The following is a 26153-nucleotide window of genomic DNA, read 5'->3' as shown; positions in this document are numbered from 1 at the left end:
CTGTGGCAATCAGACTGTATACCACCACCACCACCACCACCATCTTCTGCAGGATGAATACATAATGAACAGTTATTCAGAGTTATGTGCTATTACTGCCAGGGTCTTCAAATTCACAGGGAGCATTCTTGAGACACAGACCTTGGACAAGTTCAAAGATAGCTAACCTTGACCTATTTTAAGAGGTCAAAAGGTCACTTTCTTTCTATACACTCTTGCACTGATTACATGCTTGGTACATGACCAAAGGTATTTTAGCATTGTGTTATATTTTGAGATTTGGCACATTTTTTATGCATTTTAATTGACACACCAATTGACCAATCAACTTCGCCGGCTCTAAACACAAGTGTTGTGTGGCCAAAAATACCAAATGCATCAAAACAACACTGGAGTTTATGAAGCTTTATTGTTTTACAAAACCAGAACAAACGGGTACCCATAAAATAACAAACTAGTATATATCACAGTTCTGATATTGATCAAGTGGAAAGTGACAAACCTTTAATGTGTCATTATGTTCCTTAATGATTCTATACAAATATACAAAATATCATAATTTGAGAGTGAAATCTTTGTGTTTCACTGTCCTTATGATACGTTGTTGTGTTGATCTACTTCTTTTGGAAAATGTCAGCATAAATCCAATGGAAGGGCCCATATGTGGGCTTGTTTGTCCAAGTTGATGGTTTTAAGGGCGATTAAGAACTTGGTGAGGTAGAGCCGTGGTCACCGAGGCATCGTCGTTTGTGTTCACTTTGTCTTTGCCTTTCATGAAGAAAGTCAGCAGCTCCCCTTTGCCTTTCACAAATATGGGCCCTCTTCGGATAAAGCGGAAGCCGTATGCTTTTAGCACATCATAGCAGTCCTCCACCACCTGAGGGCAGCAATAGATTTCAGCCAGATTATCGCGATCAGAATGATGGTTTAATGTGTTTTGATCACTAACCTGGATATTTCCCATAACTCCGGTTGACTCCATCCTGCTGGCAACGTTGACCGTGTTGCCCCAGATGTCATAGTGAGGTTTCCGAGCGCCAATCACTCCAGCCAAGACTCCGCCTTTATTCAGACCTGAAGGCCCGACACGGAAACAAGAACATCCGTGCTGAGATCATCAGTCAAGCCAATAATAAATATCGATATCATTCAACAGAATCCTCATACTATAATTTGAGAAACTTTTAGTTGTGTTATCTTTGTTCCGCTACTCGGCTGTTGCATGTAGTTTGAATCTAGAACTGCCCTTAAAGGGTTTATTTTGTCAAAGGTCAACATCACTAGGGTCACAGGTCAAAAGCAGGTGGGTTCTGGAACTGCCCAGGAAATATCAAGTTTACCAAAGGTCAGTCATTGGAGTCAAGGTCACTGGCATCAAAGGTGAAACTCGTGACATAGATGTAGGTGGGTTCTGGAATTGTCTGGTAAGATCAAATTTGCCAACGGACTGCCTGTCTGTTGACTTCCCTGGTAATTTCACAGATTTGTACTATATCTGGTGTGTCCGTGAAGGTTGACCCTCAATCTAGCCTGAAACAATTTCTTCTGACAAAGATCAAGGTCAAGAAATTTGATTTCAACCTAATTCGGCCCAAATGTTGTACTCATTTGTTACATCACCGTGGTGTCTGGGAAATTTTAGTTGTGTAATAGTTCATTTGTAATGATAAATAGTCATGAGCAGGCAAATTTACACCCCCCCACCACACACACACACACACACACACACACTGACCAATGCGTAGCATGAAGTTATTGAAGGACTGCTTGTTGAGGTTGTTCAGGGTGACTTTCATAGCCAAAGCAAAGTCTGCCAGGTCGGCGAGGTGCTGCCAGCGCTCCATCAGGGACTTGTCCTGCAGCCGTTCAAGAACACAGAGGTCATCATTATCATTAAGAGCATCAGCAGCAGTAAAATGGAACCTCAGATTGGTGGATTTGCAAAACAAACATTCGAGTTCTTGGAAGTATTCATTTCTAACATCAAACTTTGTTACAAGAGTATATACAATCTACAGGATGTTCGGGTCTCTCATGTGCCTTCCGGAAAACTACCCCTTAAATTCCACATTTTCTGTTGAGGAAAACCCTCTACTCCACTCCACTCTGAACTTGTGCAAGCCATGGTGGAACAGGCAAAAGTTGTGCACTGTTGTGTACAATACACTGTATCTATCTATCTATATAAGCCACCAAAGCTCCCTGAGGTGAAGCAGTGTGGTGAAACCTTTGTATTTTTGGGTGTTCAATTTTAATTTGTTTGCAATTTAATTAATTTGCAATTCAGTGTTGTGTGTGGTGTGTGCCCTTTAAATGCCACAGATATACTGTGCTTGACTTCAGAGCAAGTGTTTGATGGTCTAATTACATGATACCAATGCACCAACAGTGCATCTGGCAACACCTCCTTTTTAGACCAATAATGTGGGGTCTGGGTATGAAAACTACAACGGTGTTGGGTGGAGACTACAAATGAGACTTGCAGTGCACTTTGTACTCCTTTGAACCGGGTTTAAGATCGGGCCCTGAGTAGTTTGCTGTAGTTACACTCAGTTTGTAACCGAAACAATTCCAGCATTATCTTGAATGAAAGGATTTAAGAAAGAAATATCACAAATCTCTAGTGAAAATGATTGAGAGGAAACATAAGATAAATATGAACTGTCAATTAATTACTAAAAAAAATACCTTCAGTATATGCATGTCAAATTTAACTATATATTCCACTCAAATAACAGCGTAAGAGTCCATTTTTGCACAGTGTATGTGCACTGCAAATCTGAGCAAGTTGACACAATCCAAAAAGTTTTGTAGGTTGTCTAATAAAAAGTTATTAGAATGTAAATATTATAAGTTAGTTATACATGTATCGTTTGATTACAGCTAAATTAAAAATACAAATTAAATGAAATAAAAAAAAATAATATTAAAAAAATACACTAAACAAAAACATAAATGCAACACTTGTTTTTGCTCCCAATTTTCATCAGCTGAACTCAAAGATCTAAAACATTTTCTATATACACAAAAGACTTATTTCTCTGAAATGCTCACAAATCTGTCTAAATCTGTGTTAGTGAGCACTTCTCCTTTGTCAAGAGATAATCCATCCCACCTCACAGGTGTGGCATATCAAGATGCTTAGAAGATGACATTATTGTCAATTAACCTGATTTAGTAACTCAAATTAATGGAGTTCACCAAGTTAATTTTACTTAAACCAAACAAGTTCAAATAAGGTATTTTTTGAATGCATAATTTTTATTTTATTTTATTTTGTGTTCTGCCAATTTATGCAGGTTTAGTGCATGGACAATAATCAGGATGTGATTTCTGGAGATTCCTATATGCTGAATAAGACCATCTAGAGGTGTATTATTTCTGGATTGGGATCAGGTAAAGTCAGTATTAATTTTAGTGTTCACAGAACCTTGTTTTTTAAAACCTGGAAGTTCCCTTAGAGAGTATTAAAGTTGCTCAAGCCTGTGCTTTAGAACCATCGACACATAAAACACAGCCAATGAAGGTTTGCTGAAGTTTGCTGAAGTTATATATGTTTAATCGAACAGATGCAATTCTGTGCAGTGCAGTGATGTGTGCTTGGGGGCGTCATCATTTGAGTGGAAATTAGCTGAAGCTGTGTTTGAATATGGTGGGAAATAAAAGTCAAACTTCCACAAAACACGTGTGGGCAAATGTATAACAGCAAAAGTGATATCAGACCTTCAGGCTGCAGAATCCATTAGTGTTGCTCTCTGGAGTGAGTCCTGAGGCGGCCATGTAGGTGCTTCCTATTGTCTTGATCTTAGTGATGCAGCGGAACTCGTCTCTGTCGAGTAACTGATGAGAAATATACCCTTCAGTTAGCCACAAGATCAAATACAAATCTGATCCCAGACCAGGTATGCAAGTGGCCCAATTCAACACAAAAAAAGAAGGGGCACTCGGACAGTGCCTTATATGTTTGGCACCATGTCATGCAAATTCATTCTTTGTGATTCATTGATAACACAATACTGTATATGGTTTGATGTGGCCTTGACATCATTGTATGAGGGGTGATAGAGAAGTTTTGAGCCTGACCCAGAAAAAGCAGGTCATGGTTCTCCATCTTTTGCATTCTTAACCAACATTTGAGAAATGTTAAGGTCAATTTGGGCCAATGGTCAAAACTGAACTTTTTCCACTCCAATTTACACCAGATTTAGAAGCATACAGGAGTGGGTTCCAGATGTGGTCAAAAAGGTGAAATTTGTCAAAGGTCAATAAGTGAGGCCAAGGTCATGTCTGCTTGACTGATGGTTTGCCTACTCCTTCCAGGTTGTTTTGCTGATTTTCAACCACATTTGGACAAAATGTGGCACATAATCAAGTGGATTCCAGAACTGCCCTGGCAAGGTCAGCCATAGTTCAATCAACTGGGTGAAATGCCCATTGCTGTCTTCATGCTCATGGGTGCTAATACCTAATTTTATCAGTTTTAGACAATACTGAACGACTTTTTCCTAGACTAAAACATAACCTTTCCACCATGTTGAATCCTTATTAGCATACAGTTAAGCAGTTGTGACCTTGAGTTTGGCCACTGATTGTCAGTCAATGCCAAAGATCATGATGACTAATAGAAATGTGATGCATGACTTCATGTTAGTGTTTAATAATCAACATAGGTGTATTTTTTAGCCAATTCCTGAGAACAGACATCCTAAATATCCCCTATTTATAAGCACTGCACCCAAATTTTGAGCCTGGCCTTAGACCTTGACTTTTAACCTTTTTTTTCTTGACTGACCTTCAGCCATTCTGCCAAGTTTGGTCCAAATGAGATTAAAACTCTAAGTTGTTTTGTTCACATACAGACAGGGAGACACATGACCGAAAACAATACCCCGACATGGGCTACCACACATGGGTGTGAAAATTAGCAGGCAGTCCTTTTACTCTTTAATTCATTCACTACTTCATCAGTCCTACTGGCTGGTGGACAGACCCATCATCGTAAAACAAGGTGACGCACGAGAGTCGTATTACGAGCTCTCGGCGTACTCTCAATCAGACACCGTCATTACTCACGCTGTCAAAGTCTGAGATTATCTCATTGAGAATGCGGAGACACTCGAGGCCTCCATTGTTGATGCTTTCTTCAGTGTAGAAATCAGAAAAGTTGGGGATGGAAGCAAACATCACACCTATTTCTTCATAAGACTGGCTGTAGAGCTCCTGTAAATAACAACATGGGCAAGTCCTTAGTCTGCTTGGGTTTACTTGTTTTCTACAAAAAAAGGTCCCAATTAGAAAAATTATCTACAGGTTACAACATATAGATAACGACAGCGTATATATTAGAGATACAAGGGGTAAAAAGGAACAAATTTTTAAATATTAAATCAAAAACATTTTGAAAAGCAAATCTAGTTGTTGGTTAAATTAAACTAAAATGTCACAAATGTGAAAACCTCTTGTCCTCTGTCACATCAGCATCAGGTTATCATAAATATCAGAAAAGGGAACGGTTATTTTACAAAAAGAAAAAAAAAATACATGGATTTAGAGGAAATGGTTTATACATTATAAAATTTCTATCATGTAAAAAAAGAATACCAACTTACTTATTTCATCATAATTTTGTGCAGAAAATATTATGACATCTCAAAATCTTGGATTATTTTAAACAGTGAAGCCAATATTCCATTGTGGTAGCTTCATGTTTTGTTATGATCCAAATAACCTGAAGAAACCTTTGGGTTGACCTGTGCTTTTTCAGGCAGACACATATAATAAAATACAAAAATCACAAAAAATTAGATCTTTCGACAAAACATATTGTACCAGCAAATCCACATTAAAAGGAAAAACTGTGACCTGATGATTGCTTTTCTTATTTTCTTATTATTCTCCACATACACAGACATAAATAAATATCCTTCATACTATACCCACTTGTACTCACCTCGTCTCGCTTCTTTGAGCCCAAAAAATGTTTGGCCACATGTTCAGGCAACATGTTGGTGACCAGAGCTTCATTCCAGCGTCTCATCTCCAGCACCCTCTCCTTCTGGTTGTGCACGCCGATCTTCCACAGGAACAGCTTCCTAGATTGTTGCTCCAGCTACACCAACACAGCACACAATGAAAGAAAAGCCAAATAAAATGTGTGGAGAAAAATGACACTGAAAACGTAAGAACTAGAGCGGCACTGTGAGATCAAAGGGCGAGTAGTTCCTCTGCTTACCGGCTCTGTTGACATTTTGCTTTTAGCTCATTCTGTTTCATAGTGAAAGGGTTATTCCTCTTGTCACCTCTCTAAAAATCTTGGATCCCAATTGTTAAAGTTTGATTTGGAATGTTTCTTTGACCCTATCCCTTGATCTTTATCGCTGACCCTTGATTCTGAACTTTAATCCTGATCAATGAGCTTACATATTTGAATCAAATCACACTTCTTTGATCTGAACTGCTGATCCTGACCGCTGAGCTTTGATCATGATCATTATTCTTTGATCCGGACCCTTGATCCTCATCACTGACCTCTGATCCTGATGCCTGAGCTTTGATCTCGATCACTCATCTTGGAGCCTGATATCTGACCCTGATCACAGAGTTATGCTCCCAAATTTAATCCTGATCACACATCTTTGATCTGGACCTTTGATATTGATCACTGTGCTTTGAACTTTGATCTGCATCACTCTTCTTTGATCCTAACCTGTGATCCTGACCACTGAGCTTTGACTGTTGATCTAGATCACTCTTCTTTGATCATGTCCTTTGATCCTGACCATAGATCTTTGAACCTGCACTTTAATCCTGATCACTGAACATTGATCGTGATGGCTAAACTTTGACCATAATCTTTGCTTTGGTTTTGTAATCACATTCAAACCAATCAATATGAGTGATTATGGATAAGCTAGTTCAAAGGAATCATGATCAAAGACAAAGCCTCAAAGTTGATCAAATGCAGAATCTGCCTCCAGATCCAGATCCTTACCAAAATTTAATGAGGTCTTCCATGTGTTAGGTGAGTTTTTGAGATAGCCCACAAACAAACAGAAAGACAATCAACAACAAAAACACAACATCCCTTGACGAGGATAATTACTTTGTGGCACAAATTTGTTGAAGTGCTCTGTACATGTTAATGTATATAATTGATTTTACTCACATGGCGGGCAAAGTAGTAGAAGGCAATCATCATGACTATGATCATCATAGTCATAAGGTACTTGGATGGTACAATGGAAGTTCTGGAAAAAGAAATAACAGAATAACAGCTGCTTTATATGGCTGGCATGCTGAAGAAAATTTTGAACAACAGTAAAATATGCTGATACATTAGGTAAGGCATAGAACATGTTTTATTTGGGTTAGTGATTTCTTCAGTTATTCACTGTTTGTTTTTGTGTGCCATGAATATACTCCTTCTGGTAGATGACATTTTTCTGACAATAAATTGCAATAATTTCTCACCTGTATCTGGCAAAGCGTAAGTAGTCATACAGGTCATAAATGTCCCGCCAGCTGTAGATGTTCACGGCTCCAGTTGCTGTGACCACCAGCACCATTAGGCTGAGTTTAATCAGGTGGCTGACCTGCACAAGCATGGCAGTTGCGACCAGTGACATCACAGCCATGAAGCTGTAATGCTTCGGATTCTCTGTGCATGTGCGATCGCTTAACGACTCCAGGATGGGACCCAAGGTGCCGTTGAAGACTCGGAGAGATGGTGGAATGCAGCTTAGCTGTGACACGAGAAATGATGTGCCGGAATAATTTACACCATAAGTACAGACACATTATGTAGATTCGCACTGATAGCTTCATAAGTTACAACATACATTGTTAATTAGTTTATAGAGAGCAAAGTTACTGTTTGGATCATTCCTGAAGGATGTGGACCTAAAGAACCCAGGTTTGAAATGGTTCACATCTTATTTAAAGCATGGAAAGTTTTCATACTTATATATGTGGTGTTCCCCAGGGCTCTACTGTAGGTCCTTTGGAGTTGTATATGCTTCCACTTTGTACTGTTTTGCCATAAATGATGATGTATTATACTGGTGCTAAGCGGATGACACTCAACTTTACCTGCCTGTTAAACCAGGTGTAGTTTGTGTATTTTGTAAGCTTGCTAGTTGTTTGGAAGTTGTGAAATGTTAGATAGCTAGAACTTTGTCTAAATTAAGAAAAGTGTGAGTTTTTTAAATTTTCTTTTTTTGAGTGCTTAATTTGCAGCACTTTGGTTTTCAGTATTGACAATAAAGACTTCTATTTTATTGACAATTTAAATGTGTCATATCAATAAATTGTCTTGACATGACAATGCATATGTTATAAATACCTTCAACCTATGCCTTAAAATACTTTTACAAATCTAAAATTGAATTCAAAAGCATTTTGGATCTTGATCAGGTTGCGGCATCAGTTCCACCATCACAGTCAATATATTTACAGCGGCTGCTTCTGTTGCTTTGATTTTGACCGAAAAAATTAATGGGTCTGACTGTCACCTCCTAAGACCTTTTCATGTCAGCATTCTCTGTTCCTGTCAGACATTAAAAGCAGCACTGTATGCAACAGAATGGTCCAGTGGGATGATGACAAATGAGCAAGTAGAAAGCAAAGCGGACATATAATGGACCCCAGTGGGACCGGGTAATCATACACATAAAAGGCACTGATCGTTTGACGAGGACAATGTGTGCACACACAACTGGAAAGAGTCAGGCACACTAGGAGTTGGCAACAATATAAAGCCTGACACAAAATATAAAAAAAATGTAGATATTATTTCTGAATTTTATTCAAAAATCTGTGAAATTTCAAAGTCATAACTTATAAAAGCATATATTGCTCGATTCTAACTTATTTTAATATGAAATCTAATTAGGAAAAATAGTTTTAGAGTAGAAAGAAGTGCAGGTACATCCATCCTCAATGAACTCACCTGCATCAAATGCGAATAAAACAAATGTTTATTTATGGATTTATATGGATAAAGACAACCACCCTCTCATGTCTAACTCCCGATCTACAGTATCTGCTGTAGAAAGGTGATACGTAGGGGTCCTCTTGGAATTCTCCAATTGCTGGGATCCTCAGTTGTGTGGCACCTGTGTGATGGATCATGCTCAGAGAAGTACCACACATGGCCAAAATGTTGTAGCTGATGTTATCTCACAATGAAAGTAAGAGAACTGAGGTCCCCTAACTAACCTACTCACATAACCCAGAATGTGTGCAGAGTTCCCTGATGCGTTAGTAGGACACTACTGGCAATCAAGAGTTAATCCTCTTACGGTTTTTAGTGGACACCCATTACTCTGGAGCATCCTTGTTGGTTGGCCAGGTTTGGGTATATGTAGTTGACTAGTTGTTGCGATAAAGTGCCAAGTAGTTTGAGTGGAACCAAGGACATAGATTAAATACATACATATACAGAGATGATGAATCTATATTGTCTCTAACTGACATAATTTGTTTGTGTGTAACTGTGCCTGGCAGTCATACCATGTCGGCAATCACAGCCATCGTGAGAACAAATATGGCTGCCATAGCCCAAATGTTCCTGGCCCACCGTGTGCGATCAATCCAGACTGAGAAAGACACCAACCTCTTAGGGAACATCTGCAATAAAACAGATATTTTTGTTACATTATTATTGGCATCAAGGATTTTGCATTATAAGTAGATTAAAACAATGAAAATAAAGTATGGCCATTTTTTTCCATCACTACCCCACAAATTATGTTTTATGAATTGTAACTTTAATATATTTACAAGTAGAAATGTATTACATACATTTTACATAGTTTTGTTAAGAGAAAGAAGTCTTTAAGCACTAAGTGTGTGTGTGTGTGTGTGGGGGGGGGGTGTGTGTTGGGGATTGTGTATGTGTGTGTGGAGTGCTGTGCTTACTGTTACTGTGCAATAGGCCAGTCATAGGCAGACATACATACTATCTGACTTCATATGTAAGAAGTAAAAACAAAAAATACCCTAACATCAAATTCCCAATTTTGAAACACCATCATGGACTCTTGTGCACATGCTCACCCTGGGGAAGACTGCAGCAACTGTGCACACAGTGAGGATGAGCAGGAGGATCTCTCCTATGGCAAGAGTTATGTAGTTCACAGTCAACCTTTAGGAAAAACAAACATATTCAGACAAATCCTAACATACCCCGGTGACCATAAAACACTTTTTTAAAAATTGTTTATTAATGTCATGTATTATACTTGTCAAATTGTTTAGGATGGAGTACAGTGTGAAAAACTCACAATGGGTCTATAAACACTTCCATTGCTGTGATGAAGAGCAGAACTACCATGGAGCAACAGAAGGCAGCTCCGCTTCGCTTCTCCTTCTCTGAGGAGAAGTGTTCCTCTAACATTTTGTCCACAAAACGCAGTGAGACCGGGCTGATTTGATGCTCCTTCATTCTGTGAGAAACACACAGCAAAGGAGGGAAAAGAATGTTAGTTTTGGAAATTGTGAAAAATGTTAAATGTCTTGAGTCTCGTTTTAATAGGCTAAATCTAAGTCATCTGCAAATGTGCTCATCTCTCACATTTGCTGGTTTTCTCTCTCCACCAACTCCTGCTGCAATCGCTGGTTGATCACTTGTTCCTTAACCATCTTATTCTTCTGATGTTGTCACAGAGGAAACAGAGATTAGATAAGTAAAATGAATGATTTTAGGTGTATTTGAAGGCACAAGTGTACTCAAAGATCCTGTAAGAATTCAGATTTTTTTAAAAAAACCTCTGCTTGATATTTTGGTATCAAGTAAAGATTCTTAGAAATATGTTTCTGTAGTAAAAATTTATGTTGGATCCAAAAAGTTTTGGTTTTAGTCTTGTGTCAATATTCACCTCATGTTTCGAGTCGGTGGGCATGGTTTGCGGTGAGCTGACGTTCCCAATGGCTGCAGTTGTATTAATTATCTGACTTGAATTTCTGTTGGACAGTGAACCTGGTTTCTAAAAGAGGATTAGGCAATCAAGATAATGTTTGCAAAGTGTAAATTTGAAGTGCAGCTGAATTTCTGTTCAAATTAAGTGACAAACCAGACTGACCATGTTATCTGACTTTTCTAATATAACTACTGTGAAACATTCAGAAAGCAACTGTTTATTTCTCTAATATAATTCTGTGACACCTACACCTGCTCCTAATCCATTATCAATCTGGAATCCACAAACTGTCCAGCAGGTGGCAGACATGTTTATGCAAAACAAAAGTAGCTTTTTGGATTAATATAATACACCATACTAGATTTTAATGGGTTTGACCTCATTATATACCCTTTTATATTATTTTTTATTTACTTTTGTTGTATAGCTTGATGCCAAATTATTCTGAACATGGAACAATTTTGAGAAAAGGAAAGACTAAAGCAAACTAAAGCAGAAAACCCGAGGCAGCTCACATTTCCACCGAGCACATTTCTGTTCTGCTTGGGTACTCGGACCAAGTAAGTATCGATGCCTTTCTCCAGCAGGTATTCACACCTTTCTCCGCCATTGCCTGGCTCCAGTTCAAATTCGCCCCTTAGGCTTTCCTTGGTACTGTGGGAAATGTGCACTCTCCTGTACAGCACATAAAGTGTTTGCAGTGAAAGGTTTGATTGCTCATCATGCCAGGAAGCAACAGCATCGCCTCTTACCCAGGAATCCCTCCAGACTCCATCTTATTGGCTACTGTGACGTCAGTGGACCAAACATCAAACTGCCACCGCTTTTGCCCCAGGACTCCACCCAACACAGTGCCTGTGTGGACACCCACACGCATGTCCACGTCAGTTTTAGTCTTCTCTCGGACATACCTACATGATAGGGAAAAAGAGCAATCTCTTATAAAATAATGCTGAATATAAAAATGCCCGAATACTACCCAATATTCTGGGCTATCTGCATGTAGGTCTACTTATTTTCTTTTCGTCTCTGTTTGTCTTTGCCTGACTTTTCTCATTACTCAAAACCCACCAAACCATTAAAACTGTGGGTATGGGTAGGGCATGGGTAAGTCCTACAAAGGCCCTGAGGCCCATTGGGCTGGTGCTTAATTGTCAGATACCATAGCATGAAGCAGATTAGAGTCCACAACTCCTCCTGGGTGGGATGCCATCCCATCACAGGTCTCCAGCCAAAACCAGTACCCATTTACAGCTGACTGCTGCTGAATCAACTCATCAATGACCTTGGGTCATAGAAGAATTCGATTTTTGATGGCGTTAAGATTAGATTTTGAGCCAGATGCAGACTTGGGATCATATTTAATCGACATTGATTTTATGTCAAGAATGTAAGTCAGTGTAGAGGAGGTAGACCTAGGAATGATTCATGGTTATGCCATTTCCTTGGTCAAGACACGTCATCTGCATTGTCTCAGTTCACCTAGTTATAAATGGGTACTGTCCTTGGAGGAAGTAATTTACGTCAGGCTGGCATCCTGTCCAGGGGGAGACGAGTATCTGCTTCACATTACAGAATCTGGGGAAAAGTACCACCACCAGGATCTATAGAGGACATACTTCTACTTCTTCTTCCAGGCACTGTCACCTGGTACCTGGCCTCTCATGCATGATGGTACCTGAGTCCTGTGTTGGGGGTAAGTTTCAAGTGGTGTGGAGGTACTCTGGGGATAAGCACCAGCACCAAAGGACCTTCAGTTCCACACTTTATTGTTTGTACTTTGACAAAAACAGCACCTAGTACTGTTTTCTGGTGTAAGTGCAGTCGGCACTTACGAGATGGCTTCTACCATTGCTAGGCCCATCATTATGGAGCAGGCTGCGTGGTCCTCTCTGTACTCAGGAAGACCACAGATACAGTAGTAACAGTCTCCCAGGATTTTAATCCTCAACTGGTGATGTTGCTGCAAAAAAAGGGCTCCAGATTAAATTCTACATTTCACACTATCTTGACTCCTGACCCAACTAATTTTAGGAGAAAACAATGAAAGTGCGATGAGAGAAGATTTGCTCACCGCTGCCAGTTTATCGAAGCGTGCAAACAGTTGATTGAGCAGCTTTACCAGCTCCTGCGCACTGCAGGTTGACGACAGCTGCGTGAAGCCGACAATGTCAGCAAACAGGATACTGGAACAGAAGGTTCAACGTTAACACCGCTACACTCGCGCTCAGGAATCCAACAGCAGAATTGAATCTCACCGACCTGACATTTTCATGGCGGTACATGTACATGGTGTTGAACTGCTGCTGCTGGACCTCTTCCTGATTGGCCTGGTTCTTCATGCCCTGCAGCATCTCATCAGCTATGTGCTTGGGCAGGATGGATAACAACAATTCCTCCTGCATTGAGACATGAGAAGATCTAAGGGTGAGAATAAATAAAGTGCATACCTCTGCCGAGGTCCACAATGTCAGATGTGCTCTGGTTGGACCGGTTCTACTTGTCTAGTTTTCCCTAATTTAAGGGCACTAAGGGAATTTGTGTATTTTTCTGTCCCTTCACATCCATCTACCATGAGTCACCCTCTGAGGTAAACAAACCTCATGGGCCTGAAGTGTTTGTTCCACAAACTGTCACACTCAGGAACACAGAGCAATGTGAGAGTAACACAGATGGAGCCATTAAAAGAGGTGTAGAATTAAAAAGAAAGTGCAAGATACTAATAACAGTTTTCCAGATTCATTAGTTTGTTTCCCATATAAGTGTAATTTTTAAGATGTACTCATGGTTGAAATTACAGGGGATAAGGGTGGTCTGACTCTCTAAAAAAGACTTGGACTCCCCCCCAAAACACACACACACACACACACACACACACACACACACACACACACACACACACACACACACACACACACACACACACACACACACACACACACACACACACACACACACACAAAAGAAGGTACAAACAACAGTTTGGAGCAGGCGGGATGTCCAAAACATTTATACACTCACTGGTCACTTTATTAGGTACACCTTGCAACTACCAGGTCGGACGCCCTTTTGCCTTCAGAACTGCCCTAATTCTTCGTGGCATAGATTCAACAAGGTGTTGGAAAAATTCCTGAGAGATGTTGGTTCATATTGACATAATGGCATCACACAGTCACCATTTCAACCAATCTGCCCATTCTCCCCTGACCGCTGACATCAACAAGGCATTTTCATCTGCACAACTGCCAGTCACTGGATATCTTCTCTTTTTTGGACCATTCTCTGTAAACCCTAGAGATGGATGTCTATGAAAATCCCAGTAGATCAGCAATTTGTGAAATACTCAGACCAGCCAGTCTGGCACCAACAACCATGCCACGTTCAAAGTCACTTAAATCCGCTTTTTTTCCGCATTCTCACGCTCAGTTTGAACTTCAGCATGTCGTCTTCATCACGCCTAGATGCCTAAATGCGTTGAGGTGCTGCCACGTGATTGTCAGCACCATTTACGTTAACAAGCAATTGAACAGGTGTACCTAATAAAGTGGCCGGTGAGTGTATATCCTGTAGTTGTAAATATTAATACAAGTCCCATATTCATGCCTGAAAGAAACTTGTAATATGATTTCAAATACCTTTTTCAGACCCTAAAGTAGACCATACCATTTCTTAAACTTAGTTGACCTTTTCATGTGCGTTTCACTCCCATTATTAATGGAAGTATCTAACTAGCTTGTTCAATACACTTTACTTTTTTACTTTCAGAAGTAACAAATTAGAATTGAAGAAGTGTTGAATTAGATTGCGTCAAGCGTCTGCAGATGAATACCAATGTTAGCTAAGTTCTAATTTTTGCTTTAAATTAGCTATCATTAGCTAGCTAAAGCTAGTAGCTGCCTTATATAAGTTAGTTAGCTTATATTGTACAATGAACCAATTGGCAGTGTTTTTCAGCACAGTCTCATTCTTTTTATTTCGTGAGAGCATCACAAACAAGTTGACACGCTCAAGTTTTTATGTTTAACCACCCTTATGAAACAAAAATATATTGCAGTATATTAGAGAATATCATGCAATACATTTAGCAATATATTTCCATATATGAGATTCTGCATTTATATTTTTGAATATATTGCAATATATGCGTAGACCATATATGTGTGTATATGTTGGTAAATATAAAAATATATATTGCAATCAAGACCAAAGAGGCCACTATATTTTTACATGTAATAGTCTGACTTTATTTGCATCTATATATATATATATATATATATATATATATATATATATATATATATATATATATATGTGTGTGTGTGTGTGTGTGTGTGTGTGTGTGTGTGTGTGTGTGTGTGTTCAATTATATAAAAGTGTTGCTGAAAGTTTGTTATTTTTATGTATGTGTTGCACGGTGAAAGGTTGTGTGTGTGTGTGTGTGTATATATATATATATATATATATATATATATATATATATATACATATATATACACTCAACAAAAATATAAATGCAACACTTTTGGTTTTGCTCCCATTTTGTATGAGATGAACTCAAAGATCTAAAACTTTTTCCACATACACAATATCACCATTTCCCTCTAATATTGTTCACAAACCAGTCTAAATCTGTGATAGTGAGCACTTCTCCTTTGCTGAGATAATCCATCCCACCTCACAGGTGTGCCATATCAAGATGCTGATTAGACACCATGATTAGTGCACAGGTGTGCCTTAGACTGCCCACAATAAAAGGCCACTCTGAAAGGTGCAGTTTTATCACACAGCACAATGCCACCGATGTTGCAAGATTTGAGGGAGCGTGCAATTGGCATGCTGACAGCAGGAATGTCAACCAGAGCTGTTGCTCGTGTATTGAATGTTCATTTCTCTACCATAAGCTGTCTCCAAAGGCGTTTCAGAGAATTTGGCAGTACATCCAACCAGCCTCACAACTGCAGACCACGTGTAACCACACCAGCCCAGGACCTCCACATCCAGCATGTTCACCTCCAAGATCGTCTGAGACCAGCCAGTCGGACAGCTACTGAAACAATCGGTTTGCATAACCAAAAAATTTCTGCACAAACTGTCAGAAACTGTCTCAGGGAAGTTCATCTGCATGCTCGTCGTCCTCATCGGGGTCTCAACCTGTCTCTAGTTCGTCGTCTTAACCGACTTGAGTGGGCAAATGCTCACATTCGCTGGCGTTTGGCACGTTGGAGAGGTGTTCTCTTCACGGATGAATCCCGGTTCACACTGTTCAGGGCAGATGGCAGACAGCGTGTGTGGCGTTGTGTGGGTGAGCGGTTTTCTGATGTCAATGTTGTGGATTGAGTGGCCCATGGTGGCGGTGGGGTTATGGTATGGGCAGGCGTCTGTTATGGATGAAGAACACAGGTGCATTTTATTGATGGCATTTTGAATGCACAGAGATACCGTGACGAGATCCTGAGGCCCATTGTTGTGCCATACATCCAAGAACATCACCTCATGTTGCAGCAGGATAATGCACGGCCCCATGTTGCAAGGATCTGTACACAATTCTTGGAAGCTGAAAATGTCCCAGTTCTTGCATGGCCGGCATACTCACCGGACATGTCACCCATTGAGCATGTTTGGGATGCTCTGGACTGGCGTATACGACAGCGTGTACCAGTTCCTGCCAATATCCAGCAACTTCGCACAGCCATTGAAGAGGAGTGGACCAACATTCCACAGGCCACAACTGACAACATGATCAACTCTATGCGAAGGAGATGTGTTGCACTGCATGAGGCAAATGGTGGTCACACCAGATACTGACTGGTATCCCCCCAATAAAACAAAACTGCACCTTTCAGAGTGGCCTTTTATTGTGGGCAGTCTAAGGCACACCTGTGCACTAATCATGGTGTCTAATCAGCATCTTGATATGGCACACCTGTGAAGTGGGATGGATTATCTCAGCAAAGGAGAAGTGCTCACTATCACAGATTTAGACTGGTTTGTGAACAATATTTGAGGGAAATGGTGATATTGTGTATGTGGAAAAGGTTTTAGCTCTTTGAGTTCATCTCATACAAAATGGGAGCAAAACCAAAAGTGTTGCATTTATATTTTTGTTGAGTGTATATATATATTTATATTGTTCAATTTCATAAAAGTGTTGCTGAATGTTTTAAGTTGCTTTAAATTTTGAATACCTATATGTTGCACTGTGAAAGTTTGTTTCAGCTGAGTCTCTGAACATGTTCAAAGTTTGCACTGGTAAAATCTACCTCTACATCCTGAGGATTTGTGCCTCAAAAGAAAATAAAGGTGAATTTGATGGATACCCATTAGTTTGTGTTGATTATCGTATACATGTTTGTATTCATACAAGAAGTGCAGGGTGTTCTCCATATTATTTAACATATATTTAAAATGTATTGTACCATATATTAAACATTAGAAATGTACATATATTTCATGTTTCCAAATATTGTTATATATTTACAATATATTCCACCATATATTGTGTATATATTTTAACATATATTTAATGTAGGTTTCCATATAATTTTCCACACATGTATAATACATTTACCATATATTGAACATATATGTGACAATATATTTTTACATAAAATACCAATACATTTGCCCATATAAATTGCAATACATGATGGCTGATATTTATAAACATAAAATTACATATATTTTGGGATATATAAACACATATATTATATATTCATGCTAAATATATTGTAATATATGGAAAGCGGCAATCATATGTATATTCTGCAATATATTTTGTGAATATATAATATGGTGTGTAATATATTTATCAACAATATATTAATCCATGTATTTACAATATATAATGTATTGGAGGTAATAATGTATTGAAATATATTTAAATATATTAAAAAAAATATTGGTAAATATATTTTCTTTTTGTAAGGGCATAACCCCAACGTGAGACATATATAAATATACAAAATATAGAGGTCCACCATTTAGGAAAACGTCAAGGTCATTGGTGTCAAACGTCAGACTGCTTTAGGTTTTACAGTCTTCAAGCCCACAGGTATATAGTATACAAATAATGAATGTTTATGAGTTCAATGGAATGAATATTGGTCTTGTTGAATGGTACGTTTCAGCTTTCACTGAATTAAATATTCATTCCATTGAAAGAATAGAAAAAACATTCATTATTTGTTTTATATAAAGGCGAATATAGAGCCGTGTCATTTGATATTTTATTAATTTATAAACAACAAAAAAGGGACTTGCATTTTGGTGTGCATCACTGGTGCTGAACAGTGCAACTTTAAATAAAAGTCCAAAATTGTTCTCAGTAGTCCGTGATGTCGTCCACTGACTTTGTGTATAGACTGCTACTGTCTGCTTTCCTCACTCCAGTGAAAGAATTGCATCAGAAATTTGTCCAGCTTTTCATCTTAACAGCTCTTCATGCTTCCAGATGGCTTACGCCATTTTGGATTTGTTTTTGTTTGTGTTAGAATTAGTAGCATCAATTAGCTCCTTCAAAGTCCGCCATGTTTAGCTAAACACTGCTGCTGGTAGTGTGAGCATGCGCAGTGGTCAGGGCGTGCAATAGCACATTTCATATAGCACCAAAATTGCACACTAAAAAGAACTATTGCACGGTCAATAAAACACAATGTCAAATGTTACGAATAATCCATGTCACATGACATACAAGCCACCAATCAAATGACAAGGATCCACTCAGCTCTTGTATATTTAATTATTATTAAATATACAACAGCTGGCTATTGTATTGCTATTGCCAGGCCTCACTGGCTATTGCCAGTGAGGCCTGTATCCTTCTAGTTCTCAGGCTGCATTCAGCCCTTGGGCCACCAGGTTGAGACCACTGGATAACCATACCAGAAAGTGAAATTTTAAATCTAACAGACTTTAATTGATGCATTGCCCAAGAGCAGCACTGAACACTCCCTTGTCCAACATTACTATATTTTTATGTGCTTGGAATTCTGCATGTGGACCTCTCTGACCTCAACATGGACCACATGCTTGCATGTAAACCAACCTAAATATGCACCCCACATACCTGCTGAGTGCTCTGCTCCTCCAAAGTGAGTTTGACCTGTAGTGACTGACGTGCTTCCAAAAATGCAGTTCTGTACTTTCTGTCTGCCATGTAGAACGACATCACACCCACTGTGGCTGCACACAGGTACAGCATCACGTTGGCCATAAGCTGAAGAGACGAAGACACGGTTTGTGCAAATACACCTGATACGAGGCAAGTTTGTTTGCAATGACACCTTTAATACATCGAAATTCTCCCGTCATAGCCACTTTTTTTCTATTTGGACATCAGGTACTGTCAATTTGTCCCTCGCCTTTAAAAATAGAATGAAATGGGGCACAAATACAATAAAAAGTGGAAAACCCACTCATAATCAAGTATAAATGTACCCAGTAACTATTGCAAGTAATTTTCTTTCTCTTACAGGCAGATAAGTAATGCATGCTTTTTTTTTTTTTTTTAAAGGGATTTTGTGGGAAAAATGTATTGTCATATAAAGGCAACAAATTGCATTTGTTACACCAGTAACTTTGCATAATTATTGTGTAATATAGCATGGATGCTGTGGTTTGCAGTCAGAACCTCACATTCAAATGCATCAAAGGTACAAACCAGGGGCAGAGACAGATTTTTTTTTTGAGGTGGGGATGGGAAGGAAAGTTAAAGCTACAATGTTTAGGAATTAGGGGTGTTTATTAGCAGAAATGTAGTGGAGCATTTACAATCATCTGTACCTACAACAACAAATTAACGTTTTTACGAGCTCTTTGTATCAAGCTGCCATATTAATCGCATGTTGTCTTTTTCATTTTTTCCCTCAGTTTTTCAAAAAGTTTCTTTCTGCTGTAACTGTGGTGGATTTAAAACTCAAACTAGGATTGTGCACTAAAAATCAGTTCCCATATAGTACCAGGTCCTCTGTGATTTGTATCTACAGGACCAGATCAGACCACAGACTTCAGCATGACTGGCAGATGACCTGATTTTGAAAATATATCAGATTATGGGCTGAAAAGCTGCTGCTCATCATGTATCTTCTTTTTTAAGTAGGTTGTTGCACACAGATTTAGCACTCATCAAGTGTGCCCAAATCATGTTTTTGCATGATATTGCTATTCTACATAACTTACACCCGGGGGCGCCATATTTACCTGTCGCACCAACATGGGGGCCTGTGCGCTATCCTCAAGCTTTTGAGCCACGGTGATTCCAAGAACCAAAGTATGCACGCCACAGGCGAGGGCTGTGAGCAGGATCAGAGGTATCAGGTTGAGCGGCAGCATCAGAAACGAGGAGAAGCTAAAAAACGCTTGCCAACCCACTGAGTCGCTGGCGTTGGGGAAAAGTTGGTAGTTGAGTGTCATGTAACACAAAATGTGGACGGTGACCATCAGCCACAGGATGTAGGGTATTGCACCACGTAAGGCCGGTGACGTGGGGAGTCTCCGAAACCAGCACATTGCATAGAGCGCAACATCTGCTGCAAGTCCCACAGCTGCAACCACCACCATCGTCAGCTTGTCCGCAGTGTACAGCACCGCACACATGACAATGACGTAGCTGTTAAAAAGAGCCGCAAACATCACCAACACCATGAGGTTCTCTTGTCGCTGCTGGCGGAAGTAGTTCTGATAAATCCTCTCCAAGGTCTCGGGGACGAAGGTGCGATGCACAGTGCTCGGCAACAAGCGGCAGTAGCCCGACTGAAACACCGTTACTTCACGAGTCCGACGGGTATCGGATGGAACGGCCACCGAATACTCTCCGGAGTATTCCACAGACTGCTCCATGCCCGTTGCATGGACTCGGTTCACAGACATTATGGGTCAAACCTACTGGCTCAATACTGCCGTCCAGCACTCGTCTCAGAGTTCCCAGAAGAAAAGTTGTGACACATCCCATCCTGCCCCCATCAAAGGAAAATCCATTCTAGGGATTTAAGTGACAATTCAATCGTCGTTGCACTCAAGGGAAAAACTTCTTCCAGCTCAACTCTGTGATAGACCAACAAAAACTTGAGGTTCAAGCTGGTGATATGAACTGATAAAGGTTGAAGAACTCCATTTGCTGACGCACCAACAAACATGTCTCTTCATCGTGGTTGATACCTGTGCTTCAGGGTCCATTCTCAGATGCTTTTCTGCCTTCTGAAATTATTTTCTGCTTGTCTCTCCTTCCACTCCCCCTCCTTTTCAAAACACCAAGTCCTCTGTTACTGTTGCTAGGATGAAACCACAGTAACCGCCAGAGTGCAATCATGTCTTGGGAAATGTGGTAATGATATGTGACATGATGAGAAGAGATCATTAACGCCACAACATTCCTAAAACAAATCATTTATTTCACTCAATTTTTTTTGGGATACCATCCAATATCTCTCAAACATTTGTTCCTATTATTTAATTTTCAGGAATTTTGTTCAACAGCAATTCTTCTTCAAAAAAACAACAAAAAAAACAAACAAACCGATACATCACAAAAGACATTTAAAAATATACAGACCATATTTTCCAGAGTATAAGTTGTTTTTCTAATTTGAGAGGCCTTGTGAGTTATATACCAAAATAAATCAAGCATTTGTTGTTCATAATAATAATTATAGTAATTATTTATACAGGTCTTTTACATGAATCAAAGCACAAAACAACACCCCCCCCATAACAAAAGAAGAAATGCCAAAAACAAGATGCACAAAAGTCCCAAAGTAGTGATAATGCAGAAAAAAGGTGCAATTTTTTTTTTCATCTTCAAGAGGCTTTTTTTTAAAACAGGTGCAACTTATACACCAGAAAATACAGTACTAGTAATAATAAATTCCCACTTTCCACATATAACATTTCTGCAACTAATTCATTGTAAACTTATACATAAAAAAAAAATCAAGACTCAAGACAGCAGGTGTGTTTAACATTCCTGAACATGACAGACGTGTCAAAATGAGTGCACACAAATCCATCATCATTTCAAATCCAATCATGTATCCACACAGTCACAACTTCTGAGATTGCTATGACTGGGTTTCAAGCCACTGATCCACACATTTCCCACACTCATAATGAATACACATTTCTGTACTTTTGGTCAACACTGTTTACAGTGTTTTTGTAGTTTGAATAGTGGTTTGTATCCTGTAAAATGCAGCTGTTTTGATAGTTAGCAAGAACTGTTTTTAAATAATCTCCATGAACTTTGGTGGAATATCCATTATCAAGTGGAAAGCATCAGTTTGGTGTTGTTTGGGATTGGGATGCGGATTCTGGATCTTGCAAACCCATTTGTCTAACTGTTAGCAGGATACCTCAAAAACTTGAAAGGAATTCGAAGAATTTTCACAGAGATACGCATGAAGAAAGAGTAGATTAGAAATAGAGGCAGATGAAGAGTAAAGTTTGCTTTTAATTTTATAACCCCCTCCCAGTGATTTTTCATAATAATCATTTGCATAAGTGCAAAAGAGCGCTCCAACTCAAGTACAAGTAATGTTCATTCGGCTGTTCAAGTATAACAAGTAATAATAATCTTATTTTGGGGCTCTCTCTTGAAGTAAGGATCCCAATGTATTCTCATCAGCAAGAATATTCATTCATTCATTTTCTAGACATATGCAATATTTCATTTGTTTGGTCTTTCAGACATAAATACTCTCCGACTGGCTTTTTTATTTGTGTAAAAGTAGCAAATCTGAAAAAGGACATCCCTGAATTAACCAAATAACTTGCATTTCAGCTCACACGTGGATTAAACTGAGTGTTGCGGTGATTTTAAAAACACACAAATTCTCTTTTTTTAAAGGCTTACATTGTTTTGGTGGAAAGAGCTCAGCTCAGTCACTCAGTCTCTGTGCGCTCACTTGGTGGTGGTGGCGGCGGTGATGAATTTCCATCCATGCCGCTCAGAGTAGCTCCCACAGCCAACACTATAGCCACCAAAACTCCCAGTGTCCCCAGTCTACCAAGAGCCGCGGTGCCTAACACTGCAGCCCCAAGTGCCCCGGTCCCAATAGGTGCTGCTGCTCCAGTGATCGACTCTATGCCGAGTCCTCTAATTAGGTCCAGACCCGTGATAACATCCCCATGTATATATATCGGATTGTTGAATGGGCTCCGGGGTGCACCCAGAAAAAATGCCAATACCGCAACAGCAATGACCGTTATAAGTTCTTTTATTGTCAGTACAGCTATCATCAGCGCCGGACCAAGCATTGCCAGAAGTACACCAACAACTATTGAACCTAAAACTACCAAAGTGGGATTTCTGTACCCAAACACTTGTTTTGATGCGATACTTGCGGCTCCGAGCGAAACCCCTGCGGTTACAGTGACTCCTAACATTCCTCCCAAGATTCTCCGGGTGTCTAGAAAAGAGTTTGCTTGGAGAATAGTTCTCAGGGTAAGCGATGATGTCACAGCAGCTCCCAGTGACACAAAGTCAGCCTGTATTGGCTGCATTCCCACCATGGTAGCAGTTCCCAGACCAGCACCGAGCAGTCCTGCAAAGAGAAAGGACACCCAGAGGGCTGACTCCAGCATCAGATTCAATTCTGATTCCTCTCCGGATCCCCTTGCCCCCAATCCCACCAAAACCCCAATATTGCCACAGCGATAGAGTAGAACAGAAGCCTGTCAAAGAGATGGCAGTTAGAATCAGCTTTTGGTTTTTGTGATATCCTCTCTCTCAGGACTTTTTTAAGAGCAAAAAGAAGAGCGATGGTCAGTCCCATGACGAAGAGTCCAATGATGAATCCCATTCGTCCAAACGTGACACTGGCATAAGAGGTGGTGAAGATGATCAACAGAGCTCTGGTCATCTGGTTAATACTGGTATACGAGTAGACTACAACAACCACAACACATTGGGCTGCGATGTAGGCCCATGGTGGTATTATTCCTCCAACCAATCCAGCAGCGACAGCACCCACCCCAACAGAGGCTCCTAATACCGTCTCCACGAACCACGGCATCCTGTCTCCCACTCTGCTCAGCACCTTTGCTGCCATGTAAGCAAGGAGGAAGCCACATCCCAGGGAAATGAGCGCAGAGGTGAACAAGAGGCAAGCCGTCACTACCCCGACTCCCGTGGAACCGGCATGCTCAGTTGCCAGAGTAGCAACAGACATCAGATCATCATCTTCAGTCAGTGTGGGCTTGACTGCAAGTAACGCAACTTCCCCAAAGGCAAATCCTGCTGCAGCACTTTCCAGAGCCAACTTCAGGAGACCTGAACGGGTGAGAACAGAGACTGTGATCCAGTGTTCAAACTATTTGAATTAACAGTCCTCTGCAGAACAGACGGCCATTCCCGCCACACCATATGGGGATGACTCAACACAAAACATTTTTCATTTGCATTTATTTCACTCTTCTAAATAAGACTATACAAATAATATAATTAGTAATAATTTTTATTGACATGTTAAAATATAAAGGCACACATACAACATGTACAAGTACCGTTAATTAATGGTACTGATTTCATATTTCTGTGATGTTTTAAGTACCAATTTCTATAAAAAAAAAACATTTTGATGATTTTTAAAAAAAACTTTTTCATTTTGATTCATTTCACTCTTCCAACTAAGACTATAGAAATAATATAATTAGTTATAATATTTATTTACATGTTAAAACATAAAAGGTGCACATACAACATGTGCAAGTACTGTTAATTAATGGTACTGATTTCATATTTCGGTGATGTTTTAAGTACCGATTTCTAAAAATAAATAAATAAATAAAAACAAATAAAATAAATATCATTTTTCGTGATTTTTTAAACTTTTTTCATTTTGATTTATTTCACTCTTCCAACTAAGACTATAGAAATAATATTATTAGTTATAATATTATTTCTATATTAAAACATAAAGGTGCACATACAACATGTACAAGTACTGTTCACATTTCAGTAATGTTTTAAGTACTGATTTCTAAAAAAAAAAAAAGATTTTTTTTTTAAAACGTTTTTCATTTTGATTAATTTCACTCTTCCAACTAAGACTATAGAAATAATATAATTAGTTATAATATTTATTTACATGTTAAAACATAAAGGTGCACATACAACATGTGAAAGTACTGTTAATTAATAGTACTAATTTCATATTTCGGTGATGTTTTAAGTACCGATTTCTAAGAAAAAAAAAAAATAATAATAAAAAAAATCATTTTGGATTTTTTTTTTTTTTTTTACAGTGATTTAAATCATGATGATTTAAATCATACCAGCCCTGGTTAGTATACAGCACCATACTGTCTGTAATGTGTTGCAGGCCTGAAATGCAAAAATGGATGTATATCAACAAATGAAACATAAAATAATAAAATATTTTGGGGACATACTGTCTGCAAGAAAATAAAAGTCAAAGTAAATGGAAATGGAAGGATTATTATTTTACTTATTTTCTTGATTCGTGTTTCCCAACTTGTCTGAATCTTTTCTGATTTGGGGTTTTAGAAGCAAAAGTTAACAATAAAAGCAAGCCGACTTTCGCTTTTAATAAACGGATCTGGCAACACGGCCTGTATTTGAGTGCTGCTGTCCCTTTAAGACAAAAGCGATGGCTTTCGTTTCGGAGCTGAAACTTAAAACCAGGAAATGTGTCTGAACAGCAGAAAGAAAACAAGCACTTCAGTGAAGCGTATCTGCCTCATAAATACACCAAAATCTGTCAGTACAACGCAGCGTTTGAAGAAATTACTATTTTGTTTTCTACTTTTGAACATCAGCTTTAAGAACCTGTTAAGTGTTCTCTGTTGAGATGCAGCATGACACTCAAATGTCGACCAAACACAAATTCAACATTTCCTCTCGGTTTTATGTACGCCTAATTCCAAAAATGGATTTAATTTTTTATTTTTTTAATGACATTCTTACCAAAGCACGTTCCTGCTATGATGCCTCTTCTAATTTGTGCCTTTGTTAATTTACCATACCAGGAGATGACAACCGCTACCGCCCTCTACTGGCAGGGGTTTGCAGATCAGCGATAACGTTAAAAAAAAGGCTGAACCAATTCCTTTATCATCAGTAATAGTGAATATTATGTTGAAAAGGAAAGAAATTTAATTCCAGACACTAGTCAAACACAATGTCTCACCACTGCAAGAAAAAAAAATGCATTATTTATTATTTTCCAAAGTTCAAGAAGAACTTCTGAGGGTGTAACAGAAAGGAACCATGGATGAGAC

General features: G+C 39.1%; 1 protein-coding gene across 2 annotated transcripts; it reads right to left on the bottom strand.

The window, feature by feature from the left end:
- Positions 1-392: 392 nt before the first annotated feature.
- On the bottom strand, positions 393-25882 carry LOC117502971 (adenylate cyclase type 3-like). Of its 2 annotated transcripts, none has more exons than XM_034162111.1 (20): positions 25840-25882; positions 18985-19134; positions 13182-13318; positions 12994-13105; positions 12755-12882; positions 11672-11830; positions 11435-11594; positions 10878-10985; positions 10574-10650; positions 10284-10445; positions 10057-10144; positions 9511-9627; positions 7471-7742; positions 7166-7247; positions 5951-6109; positions 5074-5220; positions 3724-3840; positions 1736-1856; positions 950-1074; positions 393-877 (listed from the first exon to the last, which is right to left on the bottom strand). In XM_034162111.1, exons 2-20 carry the CDS (start codon positions 19129-19131, stop codon positions 692-694), a joined length of 2604 nt encoding a protein of 867 aa, XP_034018002.1. In that variant the 5' UTR covers positions 19132-19134; positions 25840-25882; the 3' UTR covers positions 393-691. The 2 variants fall into 2 exon arrangements, with proteins under 2 accessions (XP_034018002.1, XP_034018003.1); XM_034162112.1 differs by lacking the exon at positions 25840-25882 and adding an exon at positions 20118-21283.
- Positions 25883-26153: the final 271 nt, after the last annotated feature.

Source organism: Thalassophryne amazonica, chromosome 21 (assembly GCF_902500255.1).
Source record: "Thalassophryne amazonica chromosome 21, fThaAma1.1, whole genome shotgun sequence".
NCBI lineage: Eukaryota > Metazoa > Chordata > Actinopteri > Batrachoidiformes > Batrachoididae > Thalassophryne > Thalassophryne amazonica.
Note: the sequence above shows the minus strand (reverse complement) of the source record. Positions and strands in the feature narration are given on the sequence as shown.

What these genes read in the sequence shown, in the direction of transcription:
- LOC117502971 (XM_034162112.1), bottom strand. Translation starts at nt 20,786, where the DNA reads ATGTCTGTGAACCGAGTCCATGCAACGGGCATGGAGCAGTCTGTGGAA. An exon ending in CCCCCATGTTGGTGCGACAG is followed by an intron (nt 19,135 to 20,117) that starts GTAAATATGGCG and finishes TCGTCTCTTCAG; the next exon opens with CTTATGGCCAACGTGATGCT. An exon ending in ATGGATTCTGCAGCCTGAAG is followed by an intron (nt 1,857 to 3,723) that starts GTCTGATATCAC and finishes GAACGGCTGCAG; the next exon opens with GACAAGTCCCTGATGGAGCG.